The sequence below is a fragment of the Geospiza fortis genome, unplaced genomic scaffold (genome assembly GCF_000277835.1).
Source record: "Geospiza fortis unplaced genomic scaffold, GeoFor_1.0 scaffold130, whole genome shotgun sequence".
Taxonomy (NCBI): Eukaryota; Metazoa; Chordata; class Aves; order Passeriformes; family Thraupidae; genus Geospiza; species Geospiza fortis.
The window spans coordinates 17,095,058-17,117,185 of record NW_005054300.1 but is presented as its reverse complement, the minus strand read 5'-3'; the positions used below and the strand labels follow the sequence as shown (position 1 = coordinate 17,117,185).

Below are 22,128 nucleotides of genomic sequence, written 5' to 3'. Positions count from 1 at the left end.
TCATGTTTTTTGAGCATTATGAATGTTCAGCCTTCTTTGGGAGCCTTCCTGCTACATTGCTAGTTTAAATGCTTTATTTATGCTAATATTGATTTGCTATTCAGTGCACAGGGAATGCATTATGAATAAAACTTCATTAATTCAGTGGTCTCACTGTAAAAGCGTTTGCCTAATGAACAAACACTGAAATGTCTAGAAGATAATTGAGTTACATGGTAGTAAACAAAATATTACACTACAGCCTCTGACAAGCTGTTAACTTGTTAGAGTTGCTAATGTTTTCCACTGGCCTTTACGAGTTGATACTGATTTGTATTGATGTATCTATGTTTTTTATCTGACTACATGGAAGTTAGGTTTGGATTCTTCTTGCATACAACTGAATTCTTCAGACCTCTAGTTTGACTTCAAGCAGCAAGGGTTGGATTTTAGATCCTGGGGCCATTTCTCAATGTATTGTCTTTCCATGTGCCTCATGACACAGCTGAGGGTTGCTGCATGCTCCTAGGTGAAACTGAATTTCAGCAAGAACCTAGACTAGTGCCACAGATTTGGCCCACAGTTTATGGCCTCTCATGAATACCCTGAGCAGATACCAGCTGATAAAAGCAGTCGCATGGTGCAACTGGCTCTGCAGTCACCACAGCAGTGTGCGAGTACAAGGCAAGGAAGCTTTCCAGGAGGCATTACTGATACCCTTCTTGGCCATTAATTAGACAGAAGAAAAGCAGTGGAATGCATTCTCAGTTTACTTTTAACTAATAAGGAAGCCCTCAGTTTTAAACAAAAAAATGTAGCCCACAATCAAAAATTACTGATGAGCTCTTCTCCTTTCTATAATTAAATTAATAGATCCAAAAAGTACAAAATCCTGATTATATAACCAGAAACACACGCTCACAATGGTCTTTAAAAGCACATATATCTTACAGCTCACCTAGAATGCTATAATCTCAAGGGTGTTGAAGAAGCTGTCAAGACACATTTTCCATAAACTTGAATGACAAGTGTACTAGTAAATCACAGTGTCAGCAGAGCTCACTCAAAAGGAGGAGTAAAACAAAAGCCACAGTTGACATGGAACCCTGGAAAACTCAAATTTTCCAGCTGAATGTTTCAACAGATAACTAGGCAGAAAATATACTGTGTTCTTTGCTTTACATGCTTTTCTCTCAGGTGAAGGAAAATGTTTTTCCCTTAAATATATTCCCTTTGTGTAAAGTTTAAGAATGCATTTATTTTCTAGGTACCTTAGCAATCTGAAATCTATTTTTATCTGTGAGAAGCTTCCAGATGACATCACTGATCTCATAAGAAGTCATTCTACATGTTTTTTTAATCAAGTAATTATTATAACCTTTATTGCTAAAAAGGGGTACAAATTTAAATCATGGTATATCTGGAGTAATTTCCCATATTCAAATTAAAACAGCAGGTCCAGATAGATTTCTACAAAGCATTTTCTGGTACTGCTTAAGAAACTGTACTTCTTTATCTAACTCGAAGAAAAGTAAATCTCGGCACAATATTGATAACTAATTTTTCTTCTCACACACTTGGCTAGATTTGGGAACCTTAGGCTAGCTTTGTTAATTACAGTGCTTTCTAGCTGCTTGCAGCATTCTTGAGCATTGATTTCTGGTGCTGTTCCTCAGAGGGAAAAGTTACCTTTAATCACTCAATAAAGTGAGCCAGACACCGAAGCACTGTTGAAAGTCAAATGAGAACAACATTGGGATGGTAAAAACTTCACACCTAACGAGTGGCAGTGTAGTACCCATGTGCAGCTCTGCCAGTGACCCAGTTCTGGACATCCCCTGGGGTCTGACATGGTTCTCATTTAAGCCACCCAAAACCAGGCACTAAATTGCCTCATTTCCTACCAGCAGTAGAGCTAAGGTGAGTGAGTTAGCAGCTAGGCTCAAACTCACAGCAGGAGAATCTGAATGAGGGGTTTGAAGCCACTACTCAGAAACAGAAATTACTTCAATGGAGGAACCAACTTCATCTCAAGTTCCAAAAAAGTTATAAACAGAAGCAGCCACAAATTTTTACTTACTTTTTGAATCCAAAGTCTGGAATTAACACTAAATTTTGTTAATTCATCCAGTGTCTTTCATTTACACTAAATTTCATTAATGAAACATGATAAAAGGATCTGAACTCATACAGAAACTGTACAGAATAATTTGTTCCTCCCACCAGCTAGGTTCTCAAAACTTCTGTCACCAGCCTGTAAACAGTAGCATGGTTAAGAGAGAAAACAGGAGAGAGAGTTCTGTCCCATGACTAATGAACTACTACTTTCTTGTACTTTGGATTGAGTATCTATAAATGTTTATAGCACACCTCAAGTTGAAAAGATTCCTTTTATCAAGCATATTGGAATGAATTTATAATAGCCACATGCACTCATGAAAGGTTCATGCTGTGTTTAATTGTGAGAAGCAGTGGTAGCAGCACTGGCAGAATGGCCCAGGGAATTACATATAATTTAGATCTCAGTCCTCTCCATTGTGGATTAAGAACTCTTGTGTATTTTGTTATGGATGTTAATCTTGGATAGAGAGCTAGGGTTGGAAGCAGCCAGAGCCAATGTCAATCAGTGTGCCAACCTGCATGGCTCTTTTGGAGCTTTTCCTCTTCAAAAGAGTCGTGAGTTTGTGATTTGACAATCCCATTCACTGAAAGGCCAGGAAAAGAGGGAAGAACTGACCTTTCTGAAGTTGAATAGGGAAGGAAGCTGTCATTCCCTTAATGTTTGCAAGGGAAAGGCAAATTTCTGTCTCCCTCACTCCACCCCATTTTGCCTCCATGCCAGCAGCACACAGTACAGTAACACACACAGGTTGGTTGCCTCAGTCACAGAAATCTCTTCACTTCCTTTCTCTACCATCTCCTACTGTTTACCTCCTGCAGGGAAAGCAGTTCAAGTGTCCTGATCTGCTTCTAACTGGGTGAACTGGAATTAAGCTAAACCAGCAACATATTCTCTCTCAGGCCCATGCTTTCCCCCCTGCATGGCTACACACAGTACCTGCTGGTACCCTGTTTGAGAGACTTGTCTTTGCTTAGCAGGAAAGCAGTATTACTTCAGAGGAGCTGTCAAACGAATAACTTGTAATCTTTTCCCTTGAGGCTGGATCAATAGGACTGCAGGTTCAATGCTTAGCAGAGCAAGAAGAAGGACCAATAAGGCATCCAGCTTCTGGGAAATCAGGGAAATTTACTGACCTCAGGTCTGCAAGTCTTTGCTGGGCTTTAAATAGATAAAATAATAAATATAACTCAGTCTGTCGTAAGCTGATGAAAAAATATACAGAAGCCTGTGAAAGAGAAAGCACATTCTTGTAAGCATGCAGGCAAAGGAACAAGAGGTGCAGGCATGGCTGATGGACACTTAGATATAGACTAACAATGAGCAGGATATGAGCAATTCATGCAGGACTAACAAAGTTCTGCATAGGATGCCTGTGGTTTGCTAAAGGGGGTGATCAGGAAACAAACAGACACAGCACTTAAAGATGCACAGCATAAGCTGGATGTCTTGTGCTGGTAGGGACTGATATCTAAAAGTGCCTTGTGCATGGATAAACTCCAGCTGACACATCTACAGTGCCACTAGAAGGAGAAAGCATGATCCAGCAGGTAAGGACCAGACTACAGTACCTGGAAAAGGGTGTCACTGCTCAGATTCAGGCTGCTGGACAGATGAATAAGGCTTCTGCTTTTGCTTTGGTCACCATCAAATAACCAGAATTCCTTCTAGAATTGCTTCCACTTACTATAAGCAATCTTTGGGCTTTTTACTTGTGTGTAACACTCCTTATTTTGTGTAAAATGTGACTTTATGTCTTTACATATGATTTCTTCCAAATAACTCTTGCTCTTGTATCAGGTTTTTTATAAATTATTCTTCATATCTAAGCACTAACAACAGAGCTTTCTGTCCAGACACACCTCCCTTTGTTTTATGCAATGTGATAAAGCCTGAAGGAGTTGCAGTAACAGAGAAATGTACTCACACACAGACCAACTCAAAATGGAGACAGAACTGTAGTGAAAAAATACAGGTAAATACTGTAAGCTACCATGATGGCTTACTGAGCAAAATCATAAATGCTCACAATGGTATGCTCTAACAGTAGCAGATGGAGAAGAACATCTTAAAAGTGTTTTAAGTGAAAAAGGAAGATGTCTTCAAAATGTAGAGGAATTTGATTTTCAATATTTTTTCAGTAAATTCACCTGGGAGTAAACTCTCTGAAAAAGTTGCTCAATATTCTTCATTTATGCAAAGAACTGCCTGACAAACTTGAAAAACCTTTTTTTAAAAATTTATTATTTTTAACTAACCCTGCACTGTCTGGTATCTGTACCTGATCTGTTTGTGTCAGTGAAACTGTTAGCACACCACACCTGTTTCCCCTTTGTGCTCACATGTTCTTTATTATCTCTCACTCTAAATCTCTGCCATACCTGCTAATAAAAATTGCTGCCTTCTATCTTCAGAACATGCCAAATCTTTAGAATATAGCTTCCAGTTAAAAAGCAGTCAAGAAAGACAATGTCTTGTAAAAGAATAAGAAAGCTCATTTCACATTAGCAATTAGCCTATTTACATTAATTATTCAACTGCCTCATTCTACAATTTCCCTGCTGTTCTTTTGTGCTTCCTTTCTCCTTGCAGCTTGTTACAGCTCACATTACTTCACTTTGATACTTTGCTCCCTTCCAAGAGGAGCCATGAGTTTAAAACATTTATTTTGTTTGCTAGTAACCTGTCTGCGCAGACACTTTGGAACTCTAATGGTGTAAGAAAAACAATTCCAAAGCGTTCAAAAGAACTGACAGACTGAAACAATCATTATGACCTAAGTGGAAGGAATTAGTGTGTGAAGGATCATCTTATTTCTCAGAAAACAGAAAAACACCTCTCATTTCTTAAAAAAGAAGCCAAGAGCTGAATTGAAGCTGAGGAAGCATTTGAGTTTTTTCATATGATGGGTCTGACTGAGGACAAAAATAATCAAGTACCAGAATCCACCATAGAACCTCAACACTTAACTCCAAATACTGTGTGATCTTTGAAAAATACTATCAGAATATCCAGTAAATGTTTGATAAGAATATGTTCAGGAAATACAGGAAAAGAATGTTTCATCTCACAGGAAGTAAAAGAAGTAAAAATTATCATGACTCTTATAACAGTTCTCATGTTCATATCTGCCCATGTAAAAAATATATATAAAACTGCAAGGACAAACTGGCTCATGTCTGGTGCTGCATTAAAACCTCTATGTGTAGGTTATAAAAATTACTGCTTTATAATAATTCTGAAGCAAAGTTACAATAGTGTTACTATTTAAAGGCAATGGTAGAAACCCAACTTGAGCAAATCCTCAGTCCTTGAAATGCAAGACAGACTTTCCAGCCTCACAGAGGGTTTAACAACCCCTCTGTATGATACACCAGAGGGCTCTCATTCATCCTGCAGCACCACTCTGACAGGAATATCATCCTTCTGTGCCTCAATTCTGTAGTGGGGGAAAGCACAGGGCTAAGCAGCCTTGGTAATTCCTGTGCTCTGTGTAACCACAGGATGGGGACAGCAGAGGTGACAGCTGAGCCTGCCTTCCCATTCAGGCCTAACTACTTCTCAACCCTTTTTCTAATGTAGGCTTATGTGATGAGAGTGCAATTTGGTGTCCAAACTTATTCCATATCTGTTCTTCCTGCCAAGATTCCCAACAAAAGTGACTTCCATTCCTACCTAATTTTTCTGAGAAAGCCACACAGACTGGGGATGCTGATTGATACTAATTAAGTGTGGCATGACTTATTTTACACAAAATCAAGCAGGTGGCAATATCTGGCAGCCTGTGTTGACCTGGCTGTATCCTTGCAGCAGCCACAAGCCACAAAGCCTACAGATATTTGAACTGCTGATCACAACTGTGTCCATCCTCTCTGAGAACTGATTGGCAGAGAACAGAGAACTCTAACTTTTTAATAAAGGAAGTAAGACATAATCTCTTCTAAATCTCTCATCTTGAAAGAATCCTTTTTTTTTCAATCTTTCCCAGACAATGGTTCAAAATAAAATGTTATTTCTGTAAGCCCTTTTTTAAATCTCACTTCCCCTTCTTCATTACTTGCATAAATTAGAGAACTGGATCTGTCCTGCAAATGTATGCAACAGGTGCATTGACAGTCACAGTTTTCATTTGAGTCAGGAATTCTCTCTGATTCCATTTGAGATGTTTCCCAGCCACAGAATGTTTTCGATACCAAGCCTTGCATATAGCTATTTTTTTTTTTTTTTTGCATCCTTTAAGTCCTGTGGAAGATAGTGAAAAGCTCTCAGTGAATTCAGGAGATTTTTAACAAACTTTGTATCTTTTTTATCATTGGCTACAATTCTAGAAGAGAAAAAAATCCCAGACCCCAAGGGCTCAGTTTACTTAAGCAAATAGTCTGTGTGCACACTTTCTCAAATAGATGTAAAACCTAGATAATGATAAAACAGTGAATTAGAAAATAGATCCTTAATATCAAGAAGGCTGTACTTCTGCTAGATTTACAACATTTGCTTTACATCTTCCTAAAATGCATTTATTGAAAAACTGAAAAGCTCCTCTTCAAGAGCAGAAGAAAAATCATGCTTTTTGCTCAAAGCAGCAAACTTTATTCACTGTTAGATGTTTTTCAAACAAACCACTGCCATTTCTGTGTCTTTTAAAAATATTACAACACAAGCTACATGTTATATTTCCCACGGTTCAGCTATATGAATATTCCAAGTGCCCTCACTGTTGTTCAAGGACTCAGAATGAATAGACTTTCAGAAATATCTCCTTTATTGAGAACACCTGATTTGCAGAACCATTATCACTCTTTTGATGTGCTAGATTTTCCTCTTGAAACAAGTTTCTTCCTGAAAACAGCATTAGCTATCTGGGTTAAACCTTGATCTGTAAACGTTTGCAACACCTTCCTGATAAACTGAAAATTTTCTTCCCTGGCTCCCCTGACCTCAGAGATTATTCAGCTCCTGCATCTCAGAATTCTTTCAATCCATCCTTTGATCTGCTCTGATCAACTCCTCCACAGCTCCCCACTCCCTTAACTGCACCTCCACTCTGACTTGCCCTGGTGAAATGGTTCTCCACAACAGCACCCATGCTCCTGCAATTACATTTTAAAGGTACAGCCTTTAGGGCAACTACCTCATGTTTCCAGATCTGTGATATCAGCCTCTGAACTTTCCTTTCAACCTGAAGGCAAGTGGAGATCTGATAGTGCTGCAGCAGATGCTTGGCAAGCAAGCCCACAGCCACCCACAGACAGGTAAATAAATTCTGTATTGTGCTCCCTACACACCTGAGAGATCCCTGTTATATTGTATATAAACAGCAACAATCATAAAACATTGCTCTCAACTAAACCTGGGGAAATATTTTGAGACCAACACCCTCTGCAAAGACCAACACCCCTATATTCTCAATAGAAAATAACCAAACACAGAACAAAGTATGTGAGGGTGAACAGTCTAACATCTGAAGTTAAAAATACCAAAACTATCAAAAGTAACAGCTGACAAACTAATTGGAATGGGAAGAAAAAAGTTCTGAAGTAGATTGCAAGCATAAGAGAAAGGCTAAAAGACAAATGAAAGAGCGAATATGGAAATAATACACATTTTTGCTACCAGCAAGATTTTGTTAAATACTTAGGGGAGGAAGGGTCTTTAGTTTTGCTGCCATATGGAATTCTATCCCAAGTGTCTTATGCCTGCAATAAACTGAAAACCACAATTTGCTAATGTCTGTGATAATTTGGCAAAACTCTTCAACGTGTGGAAGGGGAAGACTGTATAGGGAAGACTGATAACTTTCCCTTTACTCAGCATGGGTCCCCTAGGGGTTTGAAAAGAAAAATCCTGTTCAAAGCTAAACTTAGAAAAACAAGGAATGCGTCCCCCTTTCCAGCCTGTTTGAGAGACAGCTCTCCCATCCTAAACACCAATTTACTTCCCTGCTTTCAAAGCATATCAGCAACTGGAATCTTGGCAAAGAATGTTCTTAATTCAAATTAACAAAAGCCTTTCATGCAACTTGATACAACATTAGGGTGCCCATATAAGTTTGATTAATATGCATATAGTCATCAATTAGCAGGTGGATGGATCAGAATACAATTATTAACTTTCTGGTTATCATACTGTACAAAATTTACCTTTAATTAAATTTAGACCAATTTCTTAGTTTTCATAGTCAAACAATTAAATAATATTTCTTTTCACTCAAACCTAAGGCAACTATTAGACAATACAAAATAAATAGTCACTGATTACATTCAATCCCATAATAGTCCTGGTCACCTTAATCACTGGCTCTGATTCTTCTTTGTTTTAACTGTTTGAGAATTGAGTATTGAGCGCTGTGGCCACAAAGTAGGCATAAGCTACTTAAAAAAAATGTTCATTGCTTCACAATCCAAATGAAGTAAAGCTCATATCATAATTTTATGATTTAGGACAGAATTAAAGTTGGGTTTAATTTATATAAAACATTTGAAAATAGATAGGTATTTTTTTTCTTTGCAAACTTAAGAAAATCATTCTAGATTGGAAGGGCAAATGAACTGGGTTTTGGCAGGGATCTATTATTCAGAGCAAAAAATAACTGAGTTTACATGCAGAATTCAGCTGTATGTTACAATTTGTATCCTTAACATCAATTTTTTTAATGAAGATAACAGTAAAGCCTATTTCAAATGAGCTAAAAAACATCTGCTGAAATTTAGATAACTGATGATAATTTCAAGAGACAAATAGAGATGGATGAAGTTGAAGCTGATATTTATTTAAGAACTTCTTGTGAATAAAGAAAGAAATTTTGTGATTTGAAAGAGCTTTTGTTACTACAGATTTTACTACCCTGCTTCAAATGAAACATTTTGTAGTGATTCTTCAAATGAAGACAAAAGGAAAACTTCAGGTACATTAAGCAAGCCATATGTTACCGTGTTTCATGTACCATGAAAATGCCTCAGACAATGTGTATTTTTAAACAGAATCCAGATTGGTTTGATGACTTAAAGTGGAAAATAAGCCAAATATATGAGGATAAAGACGTTTGCATTATGATTTGTATTTTGCTACTTTAGCTACACACATCTGTCTCAAAGCTTCATCTCTGCATAACTAGAACAAGTTATATGTCCACAGCACAATTTGATGACAGTGAATCAGCTAATGCTTAACCTCAGCTAAAAAGCTGAACAGCCTGACAGTCAAAGCAGGCAAGCCAAGCTCTACTGACCCTGGAAAAAACATGTAATTCTGTAATAAACTGGTATCTACTTTTTCAGTACTGCTGCAATAGCTCACTCAGTGCATTGCATTCAAAAAACCCTTAACGTGAGGCAGAATAGTAAACTCCCATTTTGTGGTCCAAAACTGAGATATAAGAAAATACAGAAGTTGCTCAAGGATGTGAAGGACCTGATTATACCTGTTGTGAGAGATGCTTGATGTGACCCAGTGGCTCGAGTTGTCAGCTGTAATTCTGGGCTTTGAAGAATCGTTTTCATTTGTACTGCCAATGTCTTATACAAGTCAAATATATTCTGCTGTATATTTGTTCATAAACAAAAATCATTCATAATGTATCCTGGTTCCCTGAATACAATACAAAATAACAAGAGGCCCAGGAGTCAGACTCGATAATCCTTGTGGGTTCCTTCCAACTCAGCACAATCTGTGATTCTGTTTGGTTGTTCTCAAAGTTTGTGTCCTTTACAAACTGTAACACAGACACCAGCTAACACTACAAACTCTAATTATTACACCTGTAATAGCCTCTTTAGATTCCACTGCTGCAGAAGAGTTGCAAGGCAACTGAGTTCACAATTTACAATTGTAACAATTAATCTGACCAGAGCTGCAAAAGCCAAAACAACTCATGCAGCAAATAGGTACCAAAACAGCACACACAGGAGTCCCTGCAAAGAAAACCACTGAGCTTTAGACTGGGAGTGTAATTTGATTGTCTTTATCTGGCTCTTTGAGTGAGAGAAGGAAAAATTAGGTACTTTGTTCACTTTTATAAGTCATTGCATTCAATTTCTCAAGATATGATGAACATGATCTGGGAAATTAATGAATGATCAAGAATGTCTTAATTCTTCCAGTGATTAACAAACTAATCCAAAAGCCACCAAAATTAGTAGAAAAACTGCACATGCATTGGCTCAAGCCTAGATACCTCCCTATACAGAAACATCCTGGTTGGAAGCACGTCTGGCAAATGTCCACAAATGAAATTTTAGTCACTCGTCTCTCAGAAAGCAACCACACCTAATGTCTTCCCAAAGGAAACACACAGCACTGTCCACATCACTGTTTGTAAGAAATGAAAGTATTTAGAATTTACAAGCTGTACATGACGGACTTCAGTGTCTTTGACCAATTAAGCCAATGAAAATAGCAGCTTGTTGATGTCTTTTAACACATAAGGCTTTGTGTATCATAAACAGAAATCTGAAACACATGAAACACTCAACTTATTCAGAAATCTTCCTTGCCTGACTCACTTCAGAACGCCCACACATCCTCATCTTAGCCTTAGAGAATCATGAATGAGATGAGGGTCAGCTTAGTGCTTTGAACAAAGCAATAGACTCATCAAAAACAGCAAAGAAAAAAAAACAGATTTAACTTTAAAGTCTTGCTGGTCCTTCAATTAAGTCAGCTATTAAACCAGAACTTTTTTTTTAATGTCTAAGAATACTGAACATAAAGATCATTGCTAATACCTATGAAAATAAGACATCTTACCTGTGAATTTGATATCAAACATTCAGCTGTATTGCAAATACTATACAAAGCAAAAGTCTCAGAGATGCTAGCAACTCCAGCAGATAAGACAGCAAATTTTGGATCTGCATATGTCCCATTTCAGGAAAACTGCCTAACATTATACACTCTCAATTATTTTTGAGGAAAAAAACTAATAATTTTTGTTTGCAAAAGAAAGCAAGAAACAAAAAATGCTCCCCAGTTTATAAAGTAAAACAATGATTAAAAAGATGTGAGTTCAAGTCATTCTTGCAAATCAGGTAAATCAAAAATTTGAACATCAGTCCTCTATCTACCACATAATTGTAGTATTTTCCAGGTAATTTTGGAGTTCTTCTCACCCTATCTTGGTTTCAGTACTCTCGCTTGACTTGCTATTTTGCAGCAACTATATTTTGGCCAAAATATTCCTGAAAAAAAAACTCTGGTGATATGAGTCCCACATTGGTCTACTTAATTAATAAAAAGAAATTAGGAAAATTGTATGCTAATAGTAGGAAAGATGCAAAAAATCTTGTTCTAACAGGCACTCGGTTTCACCATATCAGTAAGCTTTGCTTTTTTGGGATGGAAGCTGGCAAGATTAGTTTCCTGAGCAGGTGCTCACAGCCCTGTTATACAGAAAATGGGAGATCAGGGAATTACCATGGAACCACTGAGCAATCCTGTTGGTGCTCCTCTCAAAGCCAGCCCGCCGAGGGATCTGCTCCTCCTTGAACCAGCGGATGATGACGTCTCGGGAGAAGGGCCGAGCAGGGCGCTCCCAGATGTTACTGCACGCAAAGACAGAGCACAGCAGGGTGGGAAAACAAGGGACAGCATAAATAATGGTCTCTTTCTACATATTGACAAAACATACAGCTGCAAAATGGTCAGTGTAACTTCTGCTCAGTACAACTCACTGAACAACTTTTTAAAATTTGTTAAATTTACTTTGTGTTTTTACGGAAACCACAGTAGTGTGATTTTTATATTTTCAATGGCACCTTAAACATTTTCTTACAGAGCTTAAACTGAAAAAACAATTTACCACAATGAACATTTCAGTCAGCTTTCTTTTTCCACCTCATTTTTATTCCATTATAAATATTGACAAACAACTCTTTTTTCTTGAGTATATTCCTTTTTACTGGCAAAAAAATCTAAATCATGATCAGCTATAATACATTGTGTCTCCAAACAGGAAGCACTAAGCACAATAGAAGGAATGTTTCATTTAAACTTTTGTTTCCTTTGCATTCTCTGCTTGACAGCCTGCCGTACTCTTTCTACTACTTTCTATGTGTTTTAGTTAGTACGAATAATCCTCCAGTTTGAATTCTTCTCCTCTCCTGCAATTAGTTGTGCTCCCTAAACAGTCAAATGAAAGATTAATAAATATCAAAGATACTTGGTTTTGTCTGAAAAAAAGCCACAAAAAAATAAAAGTTTCTGAAAAATAGAACTGCTATCTGTAAAAAAAAAGAAAAGAAAAAAAAAACTGTTAAGCAGCAGGCAGTTTTAGACTTGAGGCTTAAGGCATTTGTCCATTTGACTTCAGCCTCACATACTGATCTCATACTGCCTTCTCAAGGAGTCATCTCTGTGTGAATTCTAAGAAATCAGCCTGAAGATAAATGACATTTAGTTTGCATCAAATCTGTTTTTCTTTTCCTTTAAACTTTCTTTTTTCTGATCATAAGGAAATAGCAAGGCTGAGGACTCCCAAAACCTGAAGAACAGCTTGTTGAAATGGTAGGGATTGGAGAGGGAGCAATCCAAGAGAAAACTGTTTCAAAACCACTCCAGCACAAACCAACCTGGACGCTGCAGGAGACAGCAAAGGGCTCGCACTGTTGTTGTTCAGTTTGATGTCCTGATCATTGCTCAGGTTTGTCCCCTGGAACAAATGACTCAGGCCAGCCACCCTTCCCTTTTGAATGGCACGCAGGGACTGCCGTCGGTACTCGTCCCGCGCCCTGCGCGCTTTGTGGCTCCTCTCCTCGTCAGCAGCCTTGGAGCGGCGCACTGGGCAGAGTGAACGGGAGGAGAGATTGAGAATTACAAACAGCCATGGAGCCCTCTGCTTACAGCAGCTTAGTGACCTTATTCCTACGTGAGCTGGTTTTAAGAGTGTATAAATTGCAACACATTACCAAAGGCAGATAACTGGATGGCTTCCCTCATGCTTCAAACACAGGCCCACCTCTAGAAGGAGCCTCAATATCAATGATCTGACCACTACTGGCAATTAGTGAGCTTCTACATATTGTGATTAAATCTGACACTTCTTTTGGCTGTAATAAGAGAAATTCTGCTTGGGGATATCTTTTCCCCTGGAAGTGTACCAAGTTCTATGTTTCAAGAAAGGATGTTAATTACTGCTTTAAATTAAGTCTCTGTCTAACAGTGTTCTTGGCCACCATGACCATAACTAGAATTGAAGAGTCAACTCCCAAAATTTACCATTATAAAAACTGACATGTAGGTTGAACTTTGTCAGTGCTGTTTGCTTTCTGAAAGGCATACGTTTTCTTTGTCATGGTGCTTATAGTCACAGACATTTCCAACTTGAAATTCACAGTCTAAAAAGGGTTTCAGTAACAATGTATAAATTAACAGGCATTGGAGAGGGCATGCTGATGCTATGGATGGGGCTGCCTCACACTTCAGTCTCTGAAATTGTATATGGAGAACCAGAACTTGCACTGGAAGATTTAATACACACCTAACCATGGCACTGACCAGGGAGTTACCCATTTCTGTAACCTGCAATGAGACTGCTGTCCTGGCCACTGTGGCTCAGGCATCTTTCACTAAAGCTTCTTCATTTTAATGTTCAAACAATCCTGTCTTTGACATGGTATAACTTAAATGCACCAAGAATTCTACTGCAAATATTCGTCATCTATCAGCTCTTTTCTGGTGCCTCAAGCCCTATTTGGATGATGTTTTTGCACAAATAACTGCAGGCAGGCAAATTATTCCAGTGCAAAACAAACCTTTAACATGCAGTGAAGCAAATATTAAAGAAGCTAGCTATGGCCTCCAGTAGCAATTATCAATCCTACCATGACTATCCTGGCTTAGATCATAGCCAGTTCATAAAGTGAACACTCCATTTCCTACTCCCCTGTGACTGTACCTGTGACTAGGAACGCATGATATAATACCAGACAGCTGCATTTCATTAGTCTGCTTGCATCTCTCTGGTTTACACTCCCAATTTAAAGCAAGCAGAAGTATAACTGGATTTAACTCCCAAATTCTAAGGTTTCATGGAATCAAGAAATAAAAGCACTCAAAGCCAAATGAAATGAAATAAAACCTTGTGGGCAAATGAGGGAAAGGGAAAAGACCTTTAAGCTGAGAATTATATAATATTATCATAAGCAGGAAGATATGCAGGACTAAAAGCTCATCAAGATAGCATAATAAACGAGTCATAGATGCTTCACATGTATACAACTGGCAGGATTTCAGTTTTACTTAACTACATACCCTGCAGCTTTGGCTAAACACAGTAACAAACAAATGCACAGCGCAGGAAACACAAGTAACAGACTTCACTATTTATCTTAGAGATCATTATTTTTAAGACTGGATAATGTCATTTACATATAGTGCTTCTATGGCTCCAGTATTTCTGTGATTTATCTCCTAGAAAGCCACTCCTAATGGTCACTTTAAAGATTAATTTTATGCTTGCAGCACAAGGAGAGACTGCAAGGAAGATGAGTGTGATGCAACTTTACAAGACATCTAGAAACCCTCCACTGTTTGCCACCATCACAATATTCAGATTGAGGCCAGAATGCCTGGAGCTTTCTAGGACTCTTTTCCACTGATGTACAGGCTGCCTGGCAATGAGAAAGGCAAGGTATCATGTTCCTCTTTCCTCAGTAATAGGCACTCTTTTCAATAGTCATTCCTATTGTATTTTTACTAGCCAACAAATCTGTACCATCAGAAGTCGGTGACCCAGACTATATTTTTCCAAACTATCAAATTTTAGTACTTCTTATCACAAATGTATGGCATGAGGTAGCATAGTTAAATATCAATAGCAACTGTTAAATATCAATATTCAGAAAACCTTTTGAAAGTATGACATGCAGCCCTCTCTATGCAGACATGTACATGTATGTATGTGTGTTTAAATTTATGTACATACTCATACATGTGTGTATGTGTCTGTGCACACATAAGGATAGGGAAGGCTGCATACAGATATTGAGATTTTATATAAAGCCATACCAATCAGGAATATACAGAAAAGTTTATCACTACACCCCAGACAAAATTATATATACCACATGAACCATCCTCCCATACTGACACTTCCCACAAATTTATCTATCTTGAGAAAGTCGTTTAGAGTCGGAAGATAAATCTGGGTGTATTTTTGTAGGAAGTTTTTCTTAAAATAGAATTTCATTACTATTCATATTTTACTTTATGGCTTAGAACCATCTCACTAGGAAGGAGAACTTTATGTCTGGATCAAGTCTAGCACAAATATTTTAAGAAAGAAGAAGCCAAAATTCTATATTACTTGTATTCTTAGACATATCATAAGCTTTCCAGTAACAAGAAAGCAAAAGTAGTCAGGACTTCTAGCAATGACTTAAGTAGAAACAGATTCATTTTCTTAGCTGGCTGTCCTTTTACAGTCAGTTTACTTCTGTCATGACCCCTGTGAAAAACACTAGTAGTGTAGTCAGTCAGTATTCTCAGCGGGGAGATTAGATATCTGGAAAAAAACCTAAAAGCTCTGATCACCATAAGAGATCCATATATCTAGCATGAAGAATTACTACAAATAATAATAGAGACTCTACAGACTCTTACATCTTTCTTTTATGGGGAAATTAGGAATTTGTCAAGCCCATGGGAGATCTACAGTTCAGCCAGGTCCTGTAAGACCAGCTCCAAGACCAGTTTTCTTTTCTGGTGTTGGTGGTACCAACTACAGGTACAACCTCCAGTGCTCATAAAATGAAGAAATGTTGGCCCTTCTGGAACTGGAGCTTGTGCAGAAATGCCTGAGCTGCTCAGAGAGGTGTGTATCACTGTGATTGCAGCCTCAGCACAGCAGGCCAAAAATGGGTAACCAAGCCCTCCTGGAAAACTGGTAAATACATCCAAGACTGGTCCATGCTGCCATCATTATCTGGTTGTCATTACTAGAAATGAACAGTTCAAAGCCAGCTCAAAGATGTCTCTGTGACATGCAGTGTAAACATCCTCTCACCAACAAAGAGCAAAGCACAAAGCTGGGTATGCAGGGGCTCTTTGGGTCCTAGAGAGGTTGGCTTGGGATCACCTTGTTTTCCGTGAACAGTTTACGAGAATCTGTTCTGTTTCTATGCTAACCTAAGGTGCCTTTTGTCTTCTATACTTTCTTAGGATTGGGAAATCCCTATTAGCAGTTCTGGCAAAGTTCTAATACCAAATATTTTGATATAGATGAGGATTAATTCATACTGCACTGCAGCTGAACTTTATCAAATAATTTGTGAAAGACTAAGACCTCTCCATTTTCTATAATCTATTTTCTAAATCAATCTATTTTTGATTTACAGTCAGATATGTGAAAGCTGGAAAAAACCCAAACGTATGCTATGAATATCCATCGTAATTTAAATTTTTTTTATTTAAGCTTTCCTCTTGTTAAAAATTCTTGGAAGCTTGTTTATGAGCTATTCAAAATGACTAGCTAATAGATAAAATTCAATCTTCAGATTTTCTGAGAGCACATACAAATCACTCAGTGTTTCTTCCCTTTCCTAAGTGGAAAATATAACTTCCCACAAATACTCCACCATATGACTTCAGTTCAGCCATCTTATCTGAAAGCACATGAATAATCTCATTCTTATTCAACAGTGCACTGTGAGACTTATTGGAGTTCAGAGGGCACATATATGTAAGGTTGAGCACTTGCTTAGCTAATGCATAGCTGAACTGGGGACCACTCACTTTAAAATTCAGCATTTTATCAATGCTCCTGCCAGTAAACTCACTTGAATTTTTGGGGAACATAAATACCCAATGAATTCCTTTAAAAGTTAGGCAAAAATAAATTCATAGACACATTCGTAGAAGAACATAAAAATACAACAATATAAAAGAAGCTATAATGAGTCAGCTTGGTATCCTTCTTCCAAGAGAGACCAAAAGAAGGTGCTCAGGGAAAGGCAAAAGAATAGATCAACTCACTCACCTCTGCCTTCATTTTTACTGAAAAAATTTTTTTCTAGAGATGAATAAACCTGGTCAGATGGTATCTGAGCACTTCCCTACCTGATGCAGTTTGCAGGGCTTTGTAAGTGTATTAACAGAATGCCTTTTACAATATTCAATCAGATGAATATTCGTGCTACAGATTTTCCTATCATGTTTCACAGACACTTTTTTTGCTTTCTCAAAGAGAGGTCACACTTAAATAAACTAGAAACCTAAAAATGGGACAGCACACAGAAATGTCCAAAACTAATGAGAATACGTACCCTCTGCTGTCCAAGTTTAGCTTTGTTTTTCAGTTTCAAAAATAAGAGTTTTGAACAGTAGACTCTCTGAATAAGTCTTCCACAATTCATCTTTTCACTTGCCAACCAATATCCCTGCTCAACTTACTAGCTTACAACTGTCCTCAAAAATACCCCAATATATATCTTTTATATGAAATCAAAGTGTGTAATTGCTCTTTATTATTATTCCCTTTTAGCATTGATTTCCCAAATTATTCTATACTTGTTATTTCGTATACTAAATGCCCTAAAATCATGTATTTCAGTTTACACAGTAGTTCTGTGGGCCATTATTGTTCTCTGGCAAACAGCAGAAGCAAACTGAACTGAACAACAGAAACTAATATTAGCACCGCTTTGATTATTGCCTTGGCAATAAACAGCTGAGGGATAATGTGATGGGGAGAGATGAATCCCCATCACATTCTGAATTCCACTTACTAAACAAATTAGTAGTGTCATCAATATCATTGCTACATTCCTCTCCCCAGCACCTGCTCTAGCACTACTGTTCCCCTGCAGCACTGAGCCCCAACTCTGCGGAACAGAGCAGGGCTCACTTCAAGGAGGTAAGACCCAAAAAAGCCTGGCCTTGCTCCTAATTGACAATATGGTTGCCACTGCAGGTTTGTACTGGCAAAAAATGTAAATACTACATCTGCTTGTAATTCTCTTATGCATTCATGCATTTATTTATTGCTTAGAAAAGCTAACTTGTGGACAGCTTTGCCTAACTTCACTAAATTTCCCCTCAGTGCCCCACAGGAATATTGCAGACAAAATGGAAGGATTATCATAAAAAGAAAAATATATCTTGAACTGAAATAAAAAATGAAAAATCTGGTGAACCTGAGGTACTAACTAATTTCATAGCAATTTTAGATGTTCCCACTTCCAAATATTTGTTGCTATCTGCTACACATTTTGGCTCCTGCGGTAAAGTTAAGGAAATGGGAGATGTTAATACACCTGAGGAAACTCAGTGCAAAGTTTGATAGCACAGTCTAAACCAGCCAGCAACTGGTCTCAGAGAAGGCACTGAACACTGCATCTTCTTATCTTCAGTTCTTACCCATTTGCTAATGGAGCATGGTTCTTCAAACCAACAGGGATAAATTGAGACACTGAGATAAGCATAAGAGGATAAACAAGGATATGGAACCCTCCAGTCATTAGTCTGCAGTTAGTTTAATGCTAAATCAATTATTGCTAACAGCATAACTCTGGCAGCACAGAATTTACAGCAGGCTGCAAACCCAGCAGCAGGAGAGAAGGTGCTGAGGCAGAGCAGCTGCTGGTGACCAGGCTCAGCAGCTCTGAGCCACCTGAGCTGCTCTCAGTCACCTCTGGCTGAGGGGACAGGCCTGCAGGCACACAGACTGGAGGTGGTAGAATTCCTCTAGAGCATACAGAGTATACCAAAGCTTTCACAAGCACTGGGGGCAGACCATCCCCACCAGCATGTGATGCAGTCACAAGTGTTTTAACAGACAAAAAATGTCATTACAGAACTTCTGGTCAAAACTTTCCATAGCTTATTCCTTTTCCTCCCTCCCTTCTCCCATAATTATTCTACTGCATTTTTGATGTCTATCCCTGCACAAACAGCATTCCTCAAGAAAACAGAGGCAACAAAACATCAGTTACCTCATTAATGCAATAGTAAGAAAATAATACCTGGTTTTAGTATTGTTTGTAGTATTTTGTTTTATTTCAATGCAAAGGTAACCTGGATTACTTTTTTTCTTTTAACATTATGATTTAAATATATTTTCTTTCCTTATATAGTACCAAAGAAATCCTAAAGTACATAATACCATCCTCTATGCTGGGTTGCCAGCTGATGCTGATTTTCTGCAGACCTAAAGGGCTATTTTTTCCTCAACTGACTTTACTCTCACATACCCAACAGAAACTGACAGAAAGTTAGTTTTCCTTTCCATATACACATGTACACCTGGATTTAGATAATTCTCCAGAAAATAATTACTTTATCTTTATTGACAGTGTGATATGCAGAGGTTTTGTTGATCAAAATTAACATACTCTGTTATGAGCTTGGAAAATGGCACCAGTGTATCATATAGATTTAATTCATCTTGTACAAAATGATTCATTATCAGATCAATTCCAGGTAATAGCACTACAGTAATTAGTCCTCAGGAATTAATGAAGTGATGACTAAAGCCATAAAATAAACTAACTGTATATTTTGAAATTTATTCATGATGTGGGCCATTACTTATCTACAGTACTAATGTATGCACCTATATAATAATATAGTTGTTCTGTTCCTTATACACTTTTTAAAATCACCAAAACATTGAAATTAATCACAATTATTATATCCATAAAGAATTTCAGCCTATCTAAAAAGGAACAGTACTTCCATAGAATGAGATCATCATCATCATCAGGTGGTTTTTTAGAGCAACAATCTAAGTATGATTTACTGTAATCTTTTGGTATGAAGTGAGTTTCAGCATTGATATCATAGCTTCACCCCACTACCATATGGAAGCAATTAAAATACTGATGAAGAAAGATTCTATCTATTCAAAGATAGCTGAGGACAAGCTGTCAAAATAACTGTGCCCTCAGTTATTATTACTAAGCCAAAACTGTTAATTAAGTACATTAGACAGAATTTAATTATCTCAGTCATTGTACACAAAAACTTTTCTATAAGGCATTGACACAGATTCAGGAAGAAATCCAAAACTCCTGTTTCTAACTTTAAGCTGGCAATTTCCACCAAAATAATACAGCACTTTGTATTGCTCTAGGTAGGAGATTTGTTGGCCACACCTTCTCCATTCTGCAATTGTCCTTTAATCTGCTTTCAGAAATACATGAGTGCTGTGGAGGAAGTTTTACTCACACTGTTCTTCCCACTCCTGGTCATCGTCACTGTGCTGACTGTGCTGCTGAGCTTGCTTGAGGCTCAGGTACAGCTCCTTTGCCCGGATTTCTTCCTGCTGCCTGATTAGTTCCTCACCTTTCTGTCTTTCCTCTTCTTCTCTTTTCTAGAGAAAACAAAGTAAGCCACAAGTGACTAAAGAGGAAGAATGTGCCAAAAGTTGAAACGCTGCTTCAGTTGCTCCCTATCACAGAGAAGCTGCTTTACCCTGGACAAATCACAATCTCTTCTAACTTTGGGCTTCTCACCTCTCACAAGGGGCATCACTGAATTTTCCCACCTCTTAGGAATTCCTGAGGAGGGTACATTTTGAGACCATAGGTATCAAAGGAATGAGGAACATGCAAGGATCTATGATCTGAAAACTATACAGAAAACATTTTATCACGTGGTACCAAAGCCTGTGCTATTCTCCAGGCTGTAAGCAAAGCTTGGTTTAAGCCCATGTGTACTCCCATTGAAGATACTGCTGCCTTTGAGCACTACACACATCATCCACAGAACCTTAGAACTCAGGAACTGATTTATTGCTGCTCTTGGTTTAGCAACTCTCCCAGTTATCATAACCAATACAGGGAATAATATCAATACAGGGAATAATATTTTCTAAAAATTAAGATCACTACATTCTGGAGGGAAAGGCAGATCCTTCAGCACAAAACAGACACTTTGTAAAATGTAGCTAAGAGTAGCAAGCCAAAAAAGTTCCCTTACAAGAAAGCCTTAAAAGAGATGGAAATTGAGAAAGATTGCTTTTTCAGTTGGCCTCCCTCACATTATCAATAACATAGGAGCTCAATTAATGCAGAACTAGGAATCTGTATGTTTTCCAATGAGTTTTCCCAAATTCCCTAGGTAGTGAAGAAGCAGATTTAAATCATATAGTTTAATTGAAGCCCAAAACCCTCAAAACTGAACTTCATTAAGTGTTATTCATATTATTGAAATAACTTGAATTACAAATAAAAACAGTTTTTATTTAATTTTATAATGGAACCAGCACTATACCCTTATGGGTAACAAACATACAGGTGAGAATTTTTTTATAAATCCCTGAGTAAAATTAACCTGAATTACTATCCTGGTTACCTGACCTAAACTATAAGTACAGGAAACCCAGGTAGATTGTTGCAAAATGTTAATCCTATGAAATTTTTAAGGTGAAGGTTAAGCTTCCAGCCCTTAATGTTATATGGTTCTGTGAACAATACATTAGACTGCTCTTACTATTTCTAAGAAATAAAAGCCTAGTATTGTTCTTCAGGCAATTCTAGTGCTACTATCTTGAATTATTTCTAGCATCATCCTTCCATTGTTATTTCCTGGCTCCTAAAAACATGAGCTGAGTGGACCATTCAGTAATTTTGAGAAGTCAATGCTTTTAGACAATGCTAATTTCAAAGCCAAGCAGCTTCCTCAGAAAAAAATAATTTTTTTTAATATCTCTGTAGAATTAGGGATTGCACATTTTAGCTGCAAGTAAATAGTTCTATTCTCTTCTTGAAAAAAATATGAGATCAACTGTTCTTTATTCTTATGAGGAGAATATTTATTCACTTAGCTTCACTACCTAAAAAAATTCAATACATTCAGTCTATCCTTCAGGAAAATGGACAGACACAGAAGCAATCCTGGGTTATCAGAATATTTTCTATTCAACATCTTAAACCACAAGGTAAACTCAAAATAGAGAAGGGGGGAAAATCAATCTCACTGCAGTTTCCCTGAATCACACAACAGTTTTGCTGTAAGTTTGGGCTTGTTTCTTAATGTAGCTGTTGTTGAAACATTTCTAGTAAAAAGATGGAAGGATCTAAGAAAACCAAAAAGCA

At 37.6% G+C, this 22,128-nt stretch overlaps 1 protein-coding gene across 1 annotated transcript in view; it reads right to left on the bottom strand.

Annotated features, from left to right (window-relative positions):
- Nucleotides 1-22,128, bottom strand: part of SH2D4B (SH2 domain containing 4B) — a 57,291-nt gene that overhangs the window by 15,017 nt on the left and 20,146 nt on the right. The window contains exons 4-6 of the mRNA XM_005417285.1: nt 20,258-20,402; nt 12,664-12,871; nt 11,510-11,637 (exon numbers count right to left, since the gene is read on the bottom strand). Of these exons, the coding sequence (XP_005417342.1) occupies nt 11,510-11,637; nt 12,664-12,871; nt 20,258-20,402 (481 nt within the window). The remainder of the gene's footprint in view (nt 1-11,509; nt 11,638-12,663; nt 12,872-20,257; nt 20,403-22,128) is intronic.